Source organism: Pomacea canaliculata, linkage group LG12 (assembly GCF_003073045.1).
Source record: "Pomacea canaliculata isolate SZHN2017 linkage group LG12, ASM307304v1, whole genome shotgun sequence".
NCBI classification, from domain to species: Eukaryota; Metazoa; Mollusca; class Gastropoda; order Architaenioglossa; family Ampullariidae; genus Pomacea; species Pomacea canaliculata.
The window spans coordinates 11705469-11725669 of NC_037601.1; the positions used below are offsets into that span (position 1 = coordinate 11705469).

Below are 20201 nucleotides of genomic sequence, written 5' to 3' on the forward strand. Positions count from 1 at the left end.
TTACATACGACCTCAGCTCTCGGACAGTCACACGTCTACAAAGAAAGGTTGTTTTTCTCTTTTTACTATTTACCCCGCCTTCCAGTCCACTTATAAAATTACTTGTTATGAGAATTTCAGAGGCGACGTCAAAAGATTGGACAATGCAAGGGAAGCAACTGCTGTAACCAAGTTTAGTAGTTATAAATGGCAGAGTTTGCTCCCCTAGAATATTTGCTATCATTAAAAAAAAAGGGGGGGGGAAGAAATCAAGAAATGGGGGCACAGATAACGCGGAACACCATTGTTATACTTTAAGTTTATTTACGAACGTATTGGTGTTTTGACCTGAAAAAGCTATTGACACTGACAGTCCCAGAAACATTGTCTAAACACAAGCATTTGAAACAAAATGAATAAAACATGAGAAATGCTGAGTTGTGGTTCTCCAAATCAGTTTCATAAACATATTTTTAATATTCTGATTTCAGCAACTGATATATTTAAATATAGAAACTCAAAGATGTATGTTCCCGCAGTCTGAGAGTGCAGGGTATATAGTAAACAACAAACAAGGCGAACATGGTGGAAACTCAAGCTATAGAAACTCATGAAGCTTAAAGTTGATGCGTTAGGGTGAAGCGGAATCCGAAAAACAAAAACAAACAACAAAGAGGAAGTCTTGTACTTACACCTGTTATCTACTTCCCCAATAAAAGTTGGATTGCAAATGTCCACGCACGTGCGCGCGCACACACACACACAGATGGTTGTGCCAGAGCTTTCATTTATCAGTCGGTGTACCTTATACATGCACAACACATAAAAGCTGATAACGTATGTGGCCAGAGTTCATTCACTTCAGGGCGTTCCTCTGCATCGTTGTCGTAGCAAGATGTATTGACCACACAGCCCACAGAAGCAACTGTCACATACCAATCCCCACAATCACCAATACTTTCAGTAAGTGGTAACAAATGAATACTGCTCTCGAGTAAACTGCTGAAAAAGGAATAAAAAGGAAAAAAAAAAAGTCTATTTTCACAAGCCTTATAGTCACGAGGGCTTTTCGAAATGAAAGCACCTCATAAAAATATTCTAATCTCCTGTTTTTTTGTTAAATATTCATGTCACTCGTTATGCTGCATTTGTTGGTTGTTGCGTTGAGCTGTCGTCATCACAGTGAAGACCGACATCAAAATAATTCCAGGTTTTTGTAGGCGCATACTTTTAGCAGAACACAAAAAGCAATTCAAACCCCACAAAGTTTTTGAAAGAATATGCTGGAATACTCCAATATTATGCATTGTGTTGACCTATCCATTTTTACAGTTTCACTAATCAATGGCGACACAATGGAACCAAAGAAACTTTTAGGTGAATAACCTTGCAGAAGAACTTGAGACATAAACTGTTTCTTCTTGCCTACAGTTGACAACAGGATTGACAGCACCTGGAGTGTGTTAACATGTAATTCCGACGTTGTGTATATTAACTGTCTCCGAGTGGTTAAACATCCAACCAAAAAAATAGTAGACGACTGAAAGAGTAAAAATAACACTTATATTTAGTCTTTCAGAAATGTGGTTGACTTCTTGATAAAAGAAGAGAGATTTTTCAAAATTTCACAAAGTTTAAAAGCAAACCAACAAAGTTCTTCGGATAAAAGTTCCTCAACGGTCATTATCCGGGTCCCGAAGACACTGCTAGAGTCACAAGGCGAACAGTCAACCATCTTCCTGCCCTCCCTTCTGGCTGCAGCCAGCGAAAATCAGAGCGTCGGCGAAAAAAAAAATAAATCAGGAGAAATCTGATTTTGTCTTTGTGTGAGGCACGTGCTGGTGGCACCCTATCGTCAAGTCACGAGAAAGCACGAGGCTTGTCCGATCTCTGACGACATTAGAGCGAGTGTCTCCACCCCCGAGTTATTCTGACGTCATCGCGCGCAATGCACTGACTGGCATGACCTCAGCTGGAGCTGGAGGAGAAAAGGTCAGCAACAAGCGGCAGCACCTGTGTGAGTACGGTGCAGTGGTTGACCCTCTGGTAGTATTGCATCTTCAGCTGTGGCCATTGTATCTGCAAAGACAACTCTCCATTAATGAGTCCGATTCGTGAAGGCTCAATTCAATTGTATCGCAATAAATGCATTCTATAATTATCAAATGAACTGTGTAGTTACAGAGAGAAAAGTATAAAAGAAAGTCCCTCAAAAAGCCAGACAAGCAAACATCTCATTAGCGAGGATGATGTTACCAGAGGAAGTCGCTCACGTGTTCATGTCGGAACCTCGTCTCCGCGCCACCTGCAGGTAGTCGAGCAGCTTCTGCTCCACCTTCAGCAGCTCCTTGTGGATTTGTTGGTCCCGTCCGGTATCTTGGGCACTCAGCTCCGCCCGGTACCTTCGCACCCCCTCCATGACTCGGAACAGGTTCTCCTCCGTCGCGTCCTGCGGTCAGAACCACTCAGTCCTTACCTCAGTACGTGCATGTGTGTGTGTGTGCGCGCGCGCGTGTTTGTGTATTCATAAAGACAATAGGGGAGTTATTTACATCGTTTTAGCATATAGAAGGTCATGCTATATCTCCTTCTCACTCACACAGAGCTACATTGGCGATCACGTGACTGTCACATGGCAAACACATCAATAAGCGCGCCGTGACTGTACACTGAATGCTACTCACCCTTGGAGTCTTGATCTCGAGGTGAATAAGGAGTGAGGTCATATCTAGTGTCTCGCTAAACTTGTTCCTCAACGGCACACTGCGGTAACCTTAACAATGAAAAAAAAAAAGCTGATTGATGGTTAAGAATCGAGGCTGATAGACAGACGGGTGGAAGAACGGACGGTTGAAGATTTATTTTAGGCCCTTTTCAATAGGAATCCAAACAATATACAGTAAAATATGAAACAATGAACTCGAACATACATCATAAGCTACACGAACAGTATAATGAATTATATAATCAACAGTTAGTTAAATTTCGCACTTCGAATGTCTCATAGATGCAGTTTGTTTTATTATTTACTATATACTTGCTGGTATTTGCTAATAGCTCGGATAAACGGAAAGCAGATGAATATTGGTTAAACGTTTGACGTATACATTTATTTTTTAATACACTGTAAAAAAAAAGTGGTTTAAGATGATGATGAAGAAAAAAAAGCAGCAAAACATCAAAGCTGAAGGAGAGGAGCATGTAGACAACAACATGAGCACCTCTCCTGCCTCACCTTGTCGCAGTCCGCTGACCGGGAAGGTTGCCTGGGCGATGGAAGCCTTGTTGTCGTTGACCTCCGTCAGGATCTCAAAGCGGAGGAAGGCCAGCTCCGGGCAGGACACATCAAACTTGGTTGGTTCTTCATTCCACACAGGATTCAGGCCGTTGTCCTCTGGAAGACATATTCCTCTTTCCTGAGTTTTCTGAGGTCTTTATCTAGAAGAGCGAACAAAATAGTGTGTGTGTGTGTGTGTGGATGGATGCCTTCGATACCAGTACAACAATGTAAATAGCATCATTATGTTTACATAAGAAGTGTCACACCCACCATCTACAGCCTTGGTTCTTGACTTTCGATTGTCCAGCGGCAAGCCTATGATCTCAACTACCACAAAGGGGCGGATAACTCCCAGGTTCCGGCCGGAAGAACATAAGTTACGGGCGGCAAGCACCTGCAATGACAGAAATGCTGCCTGTAGCTGGCACAAAGAAATTCATATGACCGTTGAAATGTCATTTTGACACGACTTTTTGACCTGAGAATTTGTTGATTATGCTCGCAAATCATCAGGAACACTCCGCCGGCCATTACTACCCACCGTCACTGTCAGGTAGATGGGTTCTGACGGCACCTTCAAGTTCATGACATCGGAAATGGAATTCTTTGGATTTCGTAGAAAAGATGGTTTGAGAATGTAACCACTCCTGTAACAGCCACAGAAATACAGCGTGAAAGACTGGGTTGTTGTGACATGACAGTGTCAGTGAACATGACGACAGCTGTGACATGACAGTGTCAGTACATTACAACAATTGTGGAATGGTAGTGTCAGTAAATTGACGACAAATAATATTACAATAGTCATTGAATGGAAGTTTCAGTATGCAATGCATCACTTAAACATTACGACAGCTGTGACATGGATAAACACGACAGTCGTGACATGACAGTGTCGGTAAACAAGACGACAGTTGTGGAAGGATGGGTTCAGTGACCATCACGTGTCAATCATACAGTTGTGGGGCTGACCTAGCGAGGGACCGTGTACAGGTGTGTGTGCTCACCTGCCGTTTGTGAGGAAGCGGGCCTGGTTGATCTGCATGGGGCAGTCAGGGGTCTGGTAGTTCAGCGCCACCATCTGGATGCCGAGCACCCACATCGCCGTCGGATCGAAGTTATTCGAGGTGATACGGGTGGCCTTAGGGTACACCCTCAGCATCTGATGACGAGAGGCTCTGTGGAGAGATCGGAGTAGATTCTCATTATCAGTACATGCCACGAGTAAACACGCTCTTTTTCAAACATCTCCAACAGCCACCGCCGTGGTCTGAAGAGCATGACAGGGTAGCCTATATACCAGGGGTGGCCACCCTGCGCCTCAAGCGGCCCGCTCCTTTTAGCCAGACACACCATAATTTCATTTTTAACATCATCATTCTGGCAACACCGCCATGTTCTGGCCCACGAGAGTTTATATCATGTCCAGTGCGGCCCTCGGGCAATAAAAGGTCGGGCACCATTGCTATCTACCCTGGCAAACATGACACCCAGCCACCAGGGGGCGCCACGAGGGGAAATTTCTTTCTCTGGCTATAAAACACCTTTTATACTTACAGAATTCATTCTATAGCAACACAAATATTTCCATACTTATAGAATTGAATTGTATAAATATAGAATGCATTATATATGTATAGAATGAATTGTGTAAGTGTAAAATGCAGTTTACAACTAGAGAGAAAATTCGAGAAAAGTCCCATAAGCGACTGCCGTTGTAGTCTAGTTTACCGCCTGCTATACTATACATGTACATAGTGTACAACAGGGATGCACAACCTACGGCCCGCGGGCCATATCCGGCCCGCGACGAGGTGCCATCCGGCCAGCGAAACTTCTGCCCACAGTGCAGGAAATCGGCATGTTAGTAATAAAAGAAGACCTTAAAAAAACGAAAACAAAGGAAGAAGAAGTATTTATCCCCACGTAGGGGCGTCTCTCAATCTTTTTTTCGATGGACGAACATTTCGATTCAGTGCTCCGACTTGGTGTCTCTACTATGCAGCCGGACATTCAGAAGTTGGTTTTGGGTAAACAACTTCAAATATCCCACTAATTACTACATAATTAATGGTAAGTACAACTTGTTTCTAATAAAAAATGGTATCTGCTCTATTTTTTTTTTCCTTTTTGTATTTTTGCGGTGAAGTGGCCCGCGACACGGCTGTCCGAAATGGATATGGCCCGCAGGCCGAAAAAGGTTGGGCATCACTGGTGTACAAAATACACTTTGTTCCAAAGTGAAAATATTTTATTTTAGTCCATGAACATGAGACAGTGTACTCCTCTATCAACTGAATCGATCCCGCTCAAAATCACAACAGCTTATGACTGAATCACATCAACAACGGGTAGACTACACACGAGGTTTACATCACATAAACTGACTGATATTTGTATCACTATAACTGTTGTTGGTGTAAACAGCTCTTCTATTTTATGGTACTAACAATTCCGAATGGTTTTGGTACTAACAGTACGGAATGTACAGGTCCGACACTTCACTGTACTGTTACCTTAGCAACGCTCCCTCCACCACAGAGTTGACTTTGTCCTCACTGAGTGATGACACGTGGTAGTATCGTCTGGTGCCTGGGGTCAAACAACAACTAAACTAACATTGGCGATGAGTCAGGACAAACAACTACCTGCTACAAACAAGTGTTAGTATGAGAAATAACACTCAGTGTAAGTAATAACTAAGTGCGAGCAACAACACTGTGAGCGATAAGCAAGTATAATAACACTGAGTAAGAAATGTCACAGGGCCAAGAGTAGCAACACCGAGTGAGTAAGTGAGTAAGCGAGTGTGTGAAGAGTGGGTTTGAGCGAATAACATAGTTCACGTATAATTGAAATAGTGTTTTATTTGATGAGGAGTGACAGGACACTTGCACGTGACTGAGCACAGGTGTATGCGTGTGACGTCACAAACACGGAAGCACGTGCATACTATGTGTGTATATATATATATGTGTGTGTATATGTGTGTGTGTGTGGAAGGCCAGTACTCACTATTTGGATCAAAGGACGTTGACTGGAAGTAAACAATCAAGTCAGACAACTCCTTGGCTCGCTTTTGAGTCTTTTCCTGGCGCTCCCTCTCTGTTTGCTGCACACACAAGTCTCTGTCATGCTTTTGTCTCATTCCTTTCTTTCTATCGTTGATTCTTTCCATACCTCTTTCTTTTTTTTCCATCTTTCTTCATCCTTTTTTCTTTCTGCCTCTACTTCCTTCTTTGTATTCTGTTTTTCTTTCGTTCTTCCTTCTGTTCAATTAATGGATGAATGAGGCTTACCTGATATGCTAATAGGACCACAAAACACTACAAAACTACTGAAAGCGTTTGTATGCCTGCTGTCGACAACAGAAATGTTGTTGGTACGAGAGTCATTTCCCCTGTGAAAGGTCATAACCCAAGCCAAGTGACGTCAGCATTGTACAACCTACGTACCAAGACTCCAGCTCGGGCGATGCCTTCTCTGATGGCTTCTACCCATTCCTCCAGCTGCAGCAAGGAATTGCACCCCACCACCAGGGGGGTCTTGTATCCGGGTGCATGTATGTGGAAGGCAAACTTCTGTATGTCCTTCTGGTTGTAGGGACCGGCATCTGTGAGACACGCATACACGCGGATCAAAGTGAGAACAACCCCAGAGAGAATGAATTGCAGGTGTCTATCAAGGGAGATGATTAGTGTCCCCCTGCAGACGGGCAAATCCCTTCTGTCAGTACGTATTGTTCTCTTTCTGTTCATACTAATCATTGCTGTTAGTTTATACCGATTTCTTTTTATGGCAAACCCAGTGGATATGCCAAACCTTGTTGTTGATTGATACCGTTCCTCACTGTGGGTTCATCTAACTCCCTGTTGTCCGGTCAGATAAGTTACTGATGTCAGTACTTACCAACGTAGAGGGACTCGAAGGCGAGTGTGTCATCCATGACCATTTGTTGAGTCTCACTTTCATCCGTCTCGGGAATGATCTGTTACACAAACACACATCTGTCTGCAATCAGTGTGACAGGCGACAGAAGGACTCGAAAAATGTTTAAGAAAAATAGCAGTTGGGGAGGTGATGGTGGTGGATGTCACAGAGAGATTATTAAGGATGGAAGCACTCACCTGCACATAGTTGGCCGGAAAATACTTTTGCTTCTGGTCACCGTAGTCACCCCGCCACCTGTCAAATAAAGTTCACCCGTGCTGTTACCCACTCTGTCCGGCTAGGGTCACCACCAGTAACAAGAGGTTTGTAATACAACTACAGGGTCAGCATTTCCCACAATCCTCAAGTGACGCTGTTAGCTAAGAGTTCTTACTATCAAACATCGTCAATCGATGCGGGAGAAACTTTAAGTAGATATTTACACACACACACACATATACAAACACACACAGACTGATAAGCCTTACCAGGGTTTGTCTTCCTCTCGGACGTTGGTGATGGTCGCTCCGCGCGTAAAAGACAGTTGCTCCGAGTCCTGTCCCATGAAATCGTACAGCGCGCGCACACTCATCTGTACACACACACACACCACACACACACACCACATACACACACACATACATATACCACATGTCGGCCGTTAGACACTACACTATATACATGCACGTACGCTCACTTCACATGCATGCAAACGCACGCACGCTATATAAATACACAGACATACACACACACACACAACACATGCACACGCACGCACACCACACACACACTACTGAGGTCACATACCCGCCTCTCGCATCTCAGGTCGGATGGGTCGCAGTACAGGAGTCCTCCGTACAGCTCACACTCCTCGTCCTGTTCAACAGCGAGGTTAAAGGTCAACACTTTCTGCATCAGTCCTCGGCTCCATCGTTCACTCAAATCACTAGATTATACAGGAACACATTATAAACCAAACACACAGCAGCACAAACAGACTAATCCATTACATAGCAACACACTGTACAGCAACACACCGCCAGTGCTGGAGTTGTGTTCCCTGCCTTAGCCTTCTAACTACAGTTCTCTCCCTGTCCTCATGACTTACCACGTTGGCCACAGCGATCTCCTCAGTAGCCGCCACGGTCAGCTTTGTCTTGCGATACAGTGGTCGCCGGCGGAAGTAGTCCACCATCTTCTGCAGGGACAGGAAGCGGTAGGTGCCGCACACGTAGGCCTTGCCCCGCTTGTAGATCTGGAAGTGGCTTATCTTCTTCCTGCGCCTGCGCACAGAGCAAACCAGGGTCCGCACTATAGGGCCAAGTGTGTTCACATGAAGACGAAGACACTTCAAACGAATGAGTGAATCAACAACCCAGTCAACCAATCAAAGAAAACACAATTAAAAAATATTTATGGCGCATTTTTAAATAAGCCAAAAGGTCAAGACCTTCCTGTGCCATTTAACCCGGAAAAGATTGTCATGTGACAGAGAGGGCTTCGTGTCTAGTGATGTTCATAACACAAAAGTAAGAAAAAAAAACTGTAAAAGAAGGATCAGAAGGTCAGACTAAATACAAAAATGGGAACTAATGAGGTTTTATATTGAGTCGCTAAAAGTTGCGAGTCCAGTGGGAGGACCGGCCGGACTACTTACCTAAAGGAGAGAGAGAGGCTGCCCGGCTCCGAGCTGCTCCTCACCAGGAAGGCCCCTTCATCAGGAATGCGGAGCAGAAGTCTTTCGGCTTGGAACCGACTCATGTCCGGACGATACCAACTGTGAAAGTGAGAAAGTTGTGTTTACATTCGCATCGCATAGATTATGAACTAGTTTCACCTGTCTCTAGTCCTATACGGTTTTACCTATACATGTGATCTGTCCTTTAGTCTGGCTACAAAAATACTTTACTTCTGGTTGTAGTCGGACACACTTGCACCCAAATCACTTAAACTAATTTTGGTCCAACAAGTGTCAGAAAATTAAAAAATTGCTTATGGTCGTTGTAGTCTGGTCAGTGAGTCTTGGGAAGCTGACCTGTTGACAGGGTGGGCTGACTACAAGGCCCCTATGACCAGGTGAGTGTTTACGAGGACTACGACTACGAGGGAAATGATAATATATCATCAGGCTAATATCACGACAGGTGTGCCGGATACTTGCTCAGCGTTGATGCGCTCGAATGGTTTGCACACGGGTTTGTCCAGGTACAGGTGTCGATGCACGTCGGCGATGTACAGACGGTGAGTGCGGAAGTAGCGGACGAGCTCGGTGATGGTCGGGTACCACACCTCGTTGCCGAAGGTGTACAGGGTGCGACCCTCCTCCTCACGGGTCTTTACTCGCACATGCTTCAGCTCCCCCTCCCAGCTTCAACAGAGATTCAAAATGTTATTGTAAGTAAAACAGGTTCTGAGTTTGTAAACGGACGGGTTATTTTTAACGAGAATTCTTGCCAAACACAAGACTGCTTGAAACATCCACATGGAAGTCATATAAAATATTATCAGCCATATAGTTGACAGTAGATGACCAGTTAAGACCCTTCTTGAAATCTTAAGAATAAAAAAACTCTGGGGTGCCCTTCAGGACTAAAACATTCTGAAGATATTTTGTAGTTGGACACACCTTACACCTCATTTCTCAATAAGACTGTTAACTACACAAGCGGAACCATTTTTAAAGATTACTGGTGCAAACAATGAGCTAGAAATCATATCCTTAGTTCACGTGGGCTTTGTCGCCTGTAAACACTTTCCCAACATGACAACATCAGGGGCAGACAACTGAATGCAGGGAGTGGACTGAGGTGAATGCAGGGTTCAGTGGCAGACGACACTGGCAACTCTGTTGACTGCAGACAGACAGACAGACAGACAGACTCACATGAAAGAAAGGACATAGCTGTCTCCTCGCTCGCTGAGCCTGACGAGAAAGGCGCCATCTTGCGGCGCCTGTGATCCAACTTCCGGCTCCTTCAGTAACCTCTTGACCTCGCGGCGTGCAATCATTCCGTAATACCACGGCTGGTACTTCAGGTCGTCTTCATCCTCGTCACTGTCGTACTCCTGATATATACACACACACACAGAGATTGATGGATGGTCCAGTGATGAACACAATAAATGAATCGGAAAATGATTTGTGGCGTTAAGGTCATAGGTCACTGAGCGTCAGTTGACTGTTCAACATGTTATGACCAGTAACAAGCACATAACGGAGATCATCTTGTATGACAGACACTCGTGGTCTAACCTCTTACCTCAGTGGTTGGTAATCTGAACACGTGACCCCTAGTCTGCAGTACTCACATCGAAATACTCCTCGTAGTCGATGTCTTCCAGCGCTTCATCCTCATCCTCCTCGTCGTCGTCGTCAGCGGTTTTGTCTCTCGTGAAGAACAGCGTTGTGTCGGTCAGGCCGAAGGTGTGCTGCTCCCAGGTCTGGAGACAATGTCACTCTTCATGTATTCTGCCAACTGTCCCCGTGTTTTAAAGATCGCTCCCCAACCATTTCCCCTCGTTGTACATTTTAATGTTCATTAAACTGTAATTTACATGTAAATATAATTTCATGAAACTAGTGAACTCCGACGAGTACAATTTCAAGTGCGTTTTACTGCAAATTTACCTGTATATTTAGTTTCATACAATTTTTTGTTTGTGTGTTATTTATTTTCGTGAGATATTATCCTGAAAGAAGACATGACTAGTACTCTCGGAAGAACAATGAGCAATGAAGTAACAGTGAACAAACGGTGCTAGAAGTGAACAAACAGCTTTAAGAACAGGTTACAATGCTGAGAGAGACTACCTACACCAGTCTGTGGGTTTTTCAGGAGCAGCGAGGCATTTTTACCAGCCTGTCTTCCGCCTGAAAAGGTAAACAGTAATTAGACAGGAAACCATACGAAACCAACATTAAGATAACAGAATACTGTAAAGGTCACAGAGCTAAATTACATCGTCAGCAATCACGACCTCGAGAAGGTGGCTCACCTGTGAGGTGACTGCGTGTCCTATCAATTCCAAACCAAACAGATATAAACCTACACAACATTTTACTAATTATTTTCAGGGTTAACGAGATGAGGCGTGGGAGTGAATGGTCTAAAGGAGATGACAATGAGTGGCCACAGTCGGAGACCCTGCACAACAAGCTGTACGGGCCGGTGGAGTCTCTACAGAAGACCACCAATTCATATCAAGAGCTGGTCTCCAAGTGTGAAAGAGGCGAAACAAAAAAAAAAAATGAGTGTATGAAAGTCTTTCAAGCTGATCCTGTAGTGATGACTTCCTGTTGCACGCTGCTAACCAAGGTTATCTCCCTTCATATTGTGTCCTGTGGGTCTCAGCAGGTGAGTCGGTCGCACACATTAAAGAAGACATAAAACCCCGCTGATTGTTACATTTCTGTCATTGAAAACAAATAAAATTTTGGCGAGACAAGAAGGTAAAGTTCAACTTACTGGATCCGTCTTCACCTTCTGCAGCACAGCTGTCTGTCCGCAGCTTTCTGTCCTGGAACAGAAAAACAACTCTAGGAAACAAAGGATAAAATGGATCACCATGAAACAAAAAGACAGATAACAAGTGGAAAATGATTTTTAAAAGTTGACACCACGTGGTATACATACCTTTACAGCTGAACAAGAAAGGGTTAAACTGTTTTTGTGTCGATCTAGTGGCAAGGAATGTTGGGTAGGAATTCATTGTTGTTCTTTTATACTGATCATGTCGTTGGCGTGTATTTTTAATTATCCCAGACCGTCTGTTCTTTCATGTATCTGTCTTACTTTCTTATTCTACCTACAGTTGTGCTGCTGCTACTGTCCCCACCCTCTACTTGTTTGTTTTCCTGTCATCTCAAATCCTCTTGCTGTTGCCCTGACTTTGTGTGCTTGGCAGGGAGGAGGTGTCCTGATCCCTCTGTTACACGCTTGCAGCCAGGTGTCATTCATATTTTCATTAAAATATTATTTATGGGCAAATAAAATGATAAAAAAAATCTATACAATAATTGCATTTTAAAGAAATGTTGAACTAATGTAAGACACGTGCTGGTCTGCGCGGTACACTACACTGACAGTTTCAGTTCACACACAATACCTTGATGATAATTTTTCGCTTCAGTTGTTCCGGCGAGGGCATCACTGATTCGTTCTGGTCCACTGGTTCCGTCAGGAGCTCATCTGAACGTCAATCGAAAGTAAAAAGGAAAAAAGTGAACATTTAAATGCTCATACTAGAAAGGAATGTACATTAAATCTTGGTATCTAGGTTTCATCAGATTCCTCAGACTATCAAGCAGATGTCCCACAAAATGATGCATAAAGACTGACAACTCTTCCATGAGCACACCCACACATATTCAGGTATGGACTTTTAAAACATAAGCTGTGATGAGATGACAACTATCTGCCTGTTGGTATGCCTGGCAATCACATTATTCTTTCAACAGTTCTTCTTTGCCTTGACTGTCCTTTCCTCACTTGAAAACTTTTCTCACGAGTGCCGCCCTGTTATTTATCTGTTTACTTGTCTGACTACAGAGGGCGAGAGGAGGAAGTTGCTGTGGTGTAGACACGAGGAGACAACTAACCTCCAAACACATCTTTCATCATACGCGCCATCAACCGTTGTTGCCCCAGGCTCAGGTGATTCTCCAGCGACAGGATGATGGGATACCTGCCAGGTGCACATACACAAAGATCTGTTATAGGTGTAGACTAGTAGATAGACAGTGAAAATAATGTTTATTGTACCCACATTTAAAGGCATCGTAGGTTAACAATACAAAAGGTTCTAGCTTATCGCGAGACCTGCAATGATTTGAGTGGATAGTTCTAGAATAAAAGGGAGTAATTTCACGGTTGGTTACGGTTGGGATAATAGGAAAGAATAAACAAAGAGAAATAAGGACTTCTCTGAAGTTTTGTAAGTAGACAAATAAGGAAAATAAAGTTTCTTTAATGCCAGCTATTCAAGCTAACAACAACAACCACAACAACCACAACAACAACAAAGACAGGTTAAACGTGTCTTAAAAACCTTTCACATATCAAGTATAAACATACAGTCCATGTTGAGATTGTGGAAAAGAACCGTTACACGAACTACAGCCCCCCCCCTGTTACCCTCCTCCCCCAACCACACCTCGCAGGACGAGCAAACCTGTGAGGGTGAGACTAACAGTATTACTACACTAAGTCCTCGTGTAAACAGTGGGACACATCGAGTTGTAGCCCCCGGGGCGTCCGGTAGTGTAGCGGTTAAAACACTCGCTTGTCACCACTGAAGTCAGCGGCTCGGGTTCAGATCTCGTCTCGGGACACCGTATGTGACATCTGTTCGCAGGACTGGGCGTCGGAGGTTTTCTCCGGGTACTCCGGTTTCCTCCACCCCCACCCCATAGTGCGAAATCACCTCAGAGTGGAAGCACTTTCCTACTAAACAAGCCAACCACAGTTGTAGCCCTTGACGGAGCGGGAGGTGTTCCTCCAGGCCGAGCACATCCTGCTTACTACATTAAAAACCCATAGGAATTTTTTTATTGTCGTGTTTAGCTCATTACCAGAAATATATTGCCCAGTTATCAACAAATAATCCCATCCGCAACAAGTAGGCCATCAAACATCAGCATTCACACGAACACAACTGTTTCACTTCACACTAACTGTGACTAACACACATGCGGACGTTGCTCTAGTTCGGTGAACAGTTTCACCAAAACTAATTGTCACACGAGCTCGAAACTTATAATAAAACTTCCTACACACATGACAGTTCACAGGTCCCACTGGGAAATGATATTATCGGGCGACCATCATCTTTTTCTTGCTGAATAATGCTTGCATGAAGCGACCTCTGTCGCTAAAATACTGCTACATACTGAATTAAAGGCCAGTAACACCATGTCATAATTGGATGACTTTTTTATTATTATTGAACAAGAGAAAACAGAAATTGGCTCATAGTGATTTTTAAGGTTCAGCGAGCTACAGATACAGTGACTGGAGGCGTTGCTAGGAGACGTTAGTCATTCTGCTTCTACACATCAAAGTTATTAACTTTCACTTCTTTCAGATTTGAAAAAATATTTACTCCTAGTGAAAGTAACCCAGAAGTGTGAACAGGATTTGGTGCTCAGGTGTGTGTGAGCCCCAGACATGGCGGGTTGTGGGGTCAGGGGTGTGGGGTGTGGGGTGTGGGGTGGGGGTCGTTTCCCTTTCGTCATTTCAAGCAGAAGCTGCGGGGCGAGGGGTCACGTGTCAAGGAAGCTTCTCACGTAGCAGGCAGGGAAAATGGTGGCACACTTCCCGCTGTAGTGCAGCCGGGTGAACAGATAAGATCATCACTCTTTTTTATTCAACACCAAAAAACCATTGCTAGCCATAGCTTAGCAAAAACTCTCCTGTAATTTAAAGTGCACACCGATACAAAAACCTCGGCTCACTGGGTTCGCATCCTGACTAGTCTCGCTCACAATAAAACATTTGAACCACGACGTACACTAACCGTCAACTGCCACCGAGTGCACCCGTTGTGTGCAAAATGGCCATAGGTTAGAGGTGAGGTCAGGTGAAGGACAAAGGTCAGAGGTAAAGCCAGGGAAACAGTTGCGATGTAACAAAACTAAAGTCGGTTAAAGAGTTGCATGTACCGAAAGGCTGTTTGAAATGGTTGAGCAAAGTTTGGCGGGTAGGTGAGATTTTTGACAATTGCACGCGCGTGTGTTCTGCCACATCCTGCACCTGGCAGTCAGTCGACGTGGGTAGTTTGACAGTGACAGACAGTGACAGTGACAGTGACAGACAGTGACAGTGAAGTACGTGCGTTGTTGTTGTTGTTGTTGTTGTTACTCACTCTGAGGCCACCCAGGCATTCTCCTTGATCACCTTCAGCACCTCAGCGACCTTGATCTTGGAGGTGAGAGTGTACCCGTGGGTAATGATAGGCTGTCCATCGCTGCCATCCCAACAGTCCACTGCACACAATGAAACACGTGACTGACACGATCCACTACAAACATGACATGACACACACGTGACATGCGCTCATTTCCATCCCAACAATCCACAACAAACAACAGAACACGAGAGACTGCAACAACCACTTGTTTACAATAAACACAAGAGACTGTCAAATACATTGCTTGGGTCTAGCTGGGTTCAAGCCTATGGCAGAAAATTTAACTTTCTTGTGAACTAACTTTTTGGGGAGTAATGTTTTCACCAGAACAACAAGCTGGCAGGACAGACATGTCAGGTATTGACACAGGCGAGCAGTAAACAAGAGACAACAACTAGGACAGGAGACAGTGGGTCCGACTGTCGCGACTGTCAAGTGGTTTAGCTCGAGTGACCCTAGATGTCACTTGGTAATGAGGAACATGTTCACAACCATCAGCTGGCAAGCAATGAACAATGTGAACAAGATTAGAAAGTTTCAAAACTTAGCTAAGAGAGTGGGTGAACCTATTTTATTTTATGCCGCATGTTGAGCACTGGTAAGGTTTTACTCATGTACCCGTTTGTATACCTACACGCACGCAGAGTTTTGAAAGAAATCCTATTCTTCCTGATTATAATCTTATTTTATTATCATGATCATTATTATTGCTGTTGTTGATAATATATTTATAAAATTTATCCAATCAACTGCTTTTCTTTATGGAAAGTAATGTATAATTACTTATTCAAACATTTGCTGTTCAAATAATCATCGAGAGATATTTTATGCCACGCTGTTCACATTATATTCCCACATTGTATATTTTCTCTACAGGTCTACCCCGAGTATCTGCCACCCCACACGTCATGCAGCACTTAAGTGATTATACTGTCAGTACTAACAGGTCCTAGCTCTGACCCCGTGACCTCTGCCCCCACGATATTAATGCGGAAGACAGCCAGAAATTGTTGTTGACCAATGATACCAGAGCAGGTCTCATAAACTCACGAGGAGATAAGACGACCTCACCCGTAAAACTGAATGTGACACTCGCTAGTCGAGGGCAGAGCTCTCAGGGAATACGATACATGCACTTGTCTGTCAAGTATGTCTTGGGTTTGCTGTACCCGACAGATAAACTTACACTGTATTACATCAACAACACTGAACTTACACTGCAGTACCTTCACAAAAATAAACTTACATTCCAGCTCATGTAAAGAACTACTTTCATTACAGTATACTTATACAATAAAACTTATATTCAAATATATTACAAAATTAAACTTGCAGTCCAGTCCCTTCACAAAACTCACAGTCCAGTCCCTTCACAAAACTTACAGTCCAGCATGTTTACAAAACTCACAGTCCAGCATGTTTACAAAACTCACAGTCCAGCATGTTTACAAAACTCACAGTCCAGCATGTTTACAAAACTCACAGTCCATATTGTTTACAAAACTCACAGTCCAGCATGTTTACAAAACTCACAGTCCAGCATGTTTACAAAACTCACAGTCCAGCATGTTTACAAAACAAACTTACATTCCAAACAGCGACAGCCGGCTCGCAGACAGCGGGCATACATCTCTTCAGAGGACTGTCCCTTCAGCTGGTTACCCACCAGGTACCTGTCAACACACACTGGGTTTAACATCTATAATCACATGTCGAGCTCACAAAGTGCAGTTAAAACTTCTGCAGTCCCACTCTTCACATGAGAAAACCAACCCCTTGCTTTTGTCTTGTAAACATCTCACACTCCCTCCCTCCCATCTGGTCTCCAACAAAATACAAGAAGTAACAACAGTGGCTAAATGAAACACATCATATGACCACTCAGTAACAACATTGTCACATCATATCATGGCCATTCAGTAATATGAAATTCTCCTATGATATGCTCCTATGTTCAAGAAAAAGTAAGAAGTGGATGCAATTAAGAATGGAACTGCCACTGCCAGACATCGGACGCTACCCACATCAGCTCAAACAGGGTGGAATGTAGAGACCGAGTACCTCCACTCAATAAGTAAGTGGTGTAAGTGTCATGTCTAGATACTTTCATTCACATGTGAGACATGTCAAGTAAATAAGATAAGCAGCAGACAGAGGTGACACACAGCACCAGCCCCACTCACGTGTTGTGAGAAGATGCTATCCAGTAGTCGGTGAGAGGCAGGCTCATGTCCTGGTGCACGCGCTCAAACGCAGGTTTCCACACGGAGTTGAAGGGCGAGAACAGGAAATCTTCAAACTGACGGACAGACAGGCAAACATCAAATTGTCAGACTGCGTCAAACTGACAGACACACAGACACACTCGACAGACAGACAGACAGACAGACAGACAGACAGACAGACAGACAGACAGACTTACTTCACTGTCAGGTGATAGCCGGCATGCACCTACAAAAATCTCACATTTAGAAAGCCAGATATCATCTACATAATACATGTATAAATTGCAGACTCACTTCATTAACAAATGAAGTCTCTCCACCCATTCATAATAATCTACAAGTCAAATTATGTTCATAGTGAACTACCAGTCAGATGTTCATAATGAACATGCCGGACACTCACTTCTGTGACTGAGAGATTGAGAGAAGACGGGAATCTATTTTCTTCCCCCATCAAGAACTTTTTCAGCAGCTCTTTTGCTTGTGCCTCATTGGTTTCAGCCTCCTGGGAAATGAAAGATTTTGTGTTCAGTGTTAGTGAACACTTGTCTGTACATCAGACTACTTCATCGCACTACGACTGTTTGCTGTACTTTACCTGTGATTGTTTACTTTGTAGCCGTAAAACAACATTGTTGTGATGCTCTAGCACACACTATCGTGTTTGTGTTTACATAATAAATTACAATTTATTCAGGAGTCATCACAGGTTTGATTGTCATATCCACTAGCCAGAAATATAAATTATTGTCTTCACTGTAACTGAGTTCATCCTCATGCAATGTGCCTCAGAAGGCTGTTCCCTTTAACAACTCAGCTGCCCACAGGGGACAAGTCCCTGGAGTTGATCCAAGGGCTGTGTTTTGAACAGTGTAAGTAAATGAGACAACTGAACAGAGCCTTTCTGAGACACTTGCTACGAGTTCTACAATTAAATGTCTAGGAGATGGGCAGAATGTCCTCCACTACTCACAAACTGCTCCCGCTGCAGGAAGTTCAGGAATGTCACAGGTGTAACATACCTGTATCAGAAAAATGGTAATGGGTAAGCAGGTACATCATTTCTAGTCTATGTCTATCATGCCATTCTACACATGTCTATCACCATTCTACACCTGTCTATCATGCTGTTCTACAGGTGTCTATATTGCCATTCTACACCTGTCTATCATGCTGTTCTACACGTGTCTATATTGCCATTCTACTCTAAGGCATTTGAGAATATTTTTCAGAGCTAATTTATTTGCTTTTGTAAGTTTTCCCAAACTGACCTCGCTGTCATGGTAGTTTCAGAACTAACAATCTTAGAGAACATGTCAGCAACCTTTGATGGAGTCTTTGGCTGCTGTCGGCTCCATGGTTACTGCTGTTGCTGGTCCTCCGCATCCCTTCTCTACTCCTGCTACTTCTACTTCAACTTTCTTTAAGGCTTCTCCTACTTTAGCGACTAATTCTACTCCTATTACTACTTCCACTTCTACTCCTATTACTTGTACTACAGTGCCTCCTCCCACGACTTCTACTACAACTTCTCGACTGCCCCTCTTGTATCCTTTGCTACGTGTCCCTCAACACTGACTAACACAATGGCAGCAGGCACTGAAAGAGTTCACAAATAACTCACTGGCTTCCATCTTTGTGTACGAAGTATTTCTGAAACCGCTTGGTGACCTGAAACACAAACAACCTACAGTGAGTGACCCGCGTGACCCCTCACGTGTACCTGCGTAGTGAGTGTGTGTGAGAGTGTGAGTGTGTGTGTGTGTTTTTGTTGTGGGCATTGGATGGGGGAGAGGATGTGTCTGTCAGTGTGTACGTGCGGGGGTTACTGTCTGTTCGTTCAGCCCACCGAGAAACTCACCGAAGGAATCCGCATGATCTCTTTCACGAGTTGAACAAAGCTCGACAACCGCAGGGTAGAGCTCATACCGTACTTCTGATAATCAAAACAACAGCAACAATAAATAAATAACTACACACGCAAGAATAAATACGTACACAAAATAAGTAAATAAAAAAATTAATAGAAACAAATAAAATTTAAAAGTTCAACTTGTGTTATATGAGGAGAAGTGAAGTCTTACACATCAACTTTATTAATCTACATGGTAATTACAGGTAAGTTGTACAGGTGGTGCACATCAACACGCAGGACAAACATCGACTTGCAATATGTAAACACCAAAACAAACGAGATTCCTCTACTCCTGAAAGTCTGTCCTTGTATTTAAGATGTGCATGTCTGTAAATGAAGAAAACATCTTAGAAAGAAACTGTCTACATTAACATCGTCAATGAATATGTTCTCACGGTCAGAAGGCCTTGGAGAACAGCTTTCCTGACAATCAGGCTGTTTCTTAGCAACCAGCTGCGAAACTGTTTTAAAGACAACCTGCAAAACCCAACAGAAACCGGTTAAACATGCCATTGCAGGCCCACGAGGTCTTCCACTCTCTCACACAAAAGAAAGAAAAGACATCTTTATTTTGGGGAAAAGCCAAAGGTTTTTAAATGTCAACATCCTGCAAAGTTGACAGCGATCAGCACAGAGACATACAGCAAAAACAATTGAAAACCTTCCAAGCTCACCGTTCGTCCACTGCCAGCCCCGGGTAGGAACCACGTGACTCGTGAAACTGCCGCATAAACCATCTGTACAGACACAAATAAACCCCTGTACAGACAAAACTGTAAAATCCTACTAAATGTGTGTGTTGTATATTGGATGTTTGTCACAGCAACAGAAAACTAAGGTGCCTGTAACACATCTGTAATTTACAAACAGTGAAAAATCTTATCTAACATCGGGTGCGTGAAGAGGTAGGTGTCCCGCCCTCGCAATTTGCAAGTATGACCGTGACCTTAGACACAGTTTTTGT

General features: G+C 43.6%; 1 protein-coding gene across 3 annotated transcripts in view; it reads right to left on the minus strand.

Annotated features, from left to right (window-relative positions):
* Window positions 1–286: 286 nt before the first annotated feature.
* The window catches only part of LOC112576761 (1-phosphatidylinositol 4,5-bisphosphate phosphodiesterase gamma-1-like), a 32125-nt gene continuing 12210 nt past the window's right edge, over window positions 287–20201 (minus strand). For all 3 annotated transcript variants that reach the window (XM_025259444.1, XM_025259447.1, XM_025259445.1), the window contains exons 5-36: window positions 19912–19974; window positions 19633–19714; window positions 19184–19258; window positions 18947–18993; window positions 18296–18344; window positions 17726–17827; window positions 17281–17396; window positions 16685–16770; window positions 15053–15173; window positions 12789–12874; window positions 12296–12378; window positions 11656–11707; window positions 11005–11060; window positions 10499–10630; window positions 10074–10255; window positions 9351–9557; window positions 8847–8966; window positions 8298–8472; window positions 7997–8065; window positions 7678–7781; window positions 7387–7444; window positions 7169–7247; window positions 6715–6872; window positions 6275–6371; window positions 5776–5851; window positions 4267–4437; window positions 3801–3906; window positions 3530–3653; window positions 3215–3373; window positions 2664–2752; window positions 2253–2428; window positions 287–2058 (exon numbers count right to left, since the gene is read on the minus strand). In XM_025259444.1, the coding sequence (XP_025115229.1) occupies window positions 2040–2058; window positions 2253–2428; window positions 2664–2752; window positions 3215–3373; window positions 3530–3653; window positions 3801–3906; window positions 4267–4437; window positions 5776–5851; window positions 6275–6371; window positions 6715–6872; window positions 7169–7247; window positions 7387–7444; window positions 7678–7781; window positions 7997–8065; window positions 8298–8472; window positions 8847–8966; window positions 9351–9557; window positions 10074–10255; window positions 10499–10630; window positions 11005–11060; window positions 11656–11707; window positions 12296–12378; window positions 12789–12874; window positions 15053–15173; window positions 16685–16770; window positions 17281–17396; window positions 17726–17827; window positions 18296–18344; window positions 18947–18993; window positions 19184–19258; window positions 19633–19714; window positions 19912–19974 (3319 nt within the window). In that variant the 3' untranslated portion in view covers window positions 287–2039. The remainder of the gene's footprint in view (window positions 2059–2252; window positions 2429–2663; window positions 2753–3214; window positions 3374–3529; window positions 3654–3800; window positions 3907–4266; window positions 4438–5775; window positions 5852–6274; window positions 6372–6714; window positions 6873–7168; window positions 7248–7386; window positions 7445–7677; window positions 7782–7996; window positions 8066–8297; window positions 8473–8846; window positions 8967–9350; window positions 9558–10073; window positions 10256–10498; window positions 10631–11004; window positions 11061–11655; window positions 11708–12295; window positions 12379–12788; window positions 12875–15052; window positions 15174–16684; window positions 16771–17280; window positions 17397–17725; window positions 17828–18295; window positions 18345–18946; window positions 18994–19183; window positions 19259–19632; window positions 19715–19911; window positions 19975–20201) is intronic.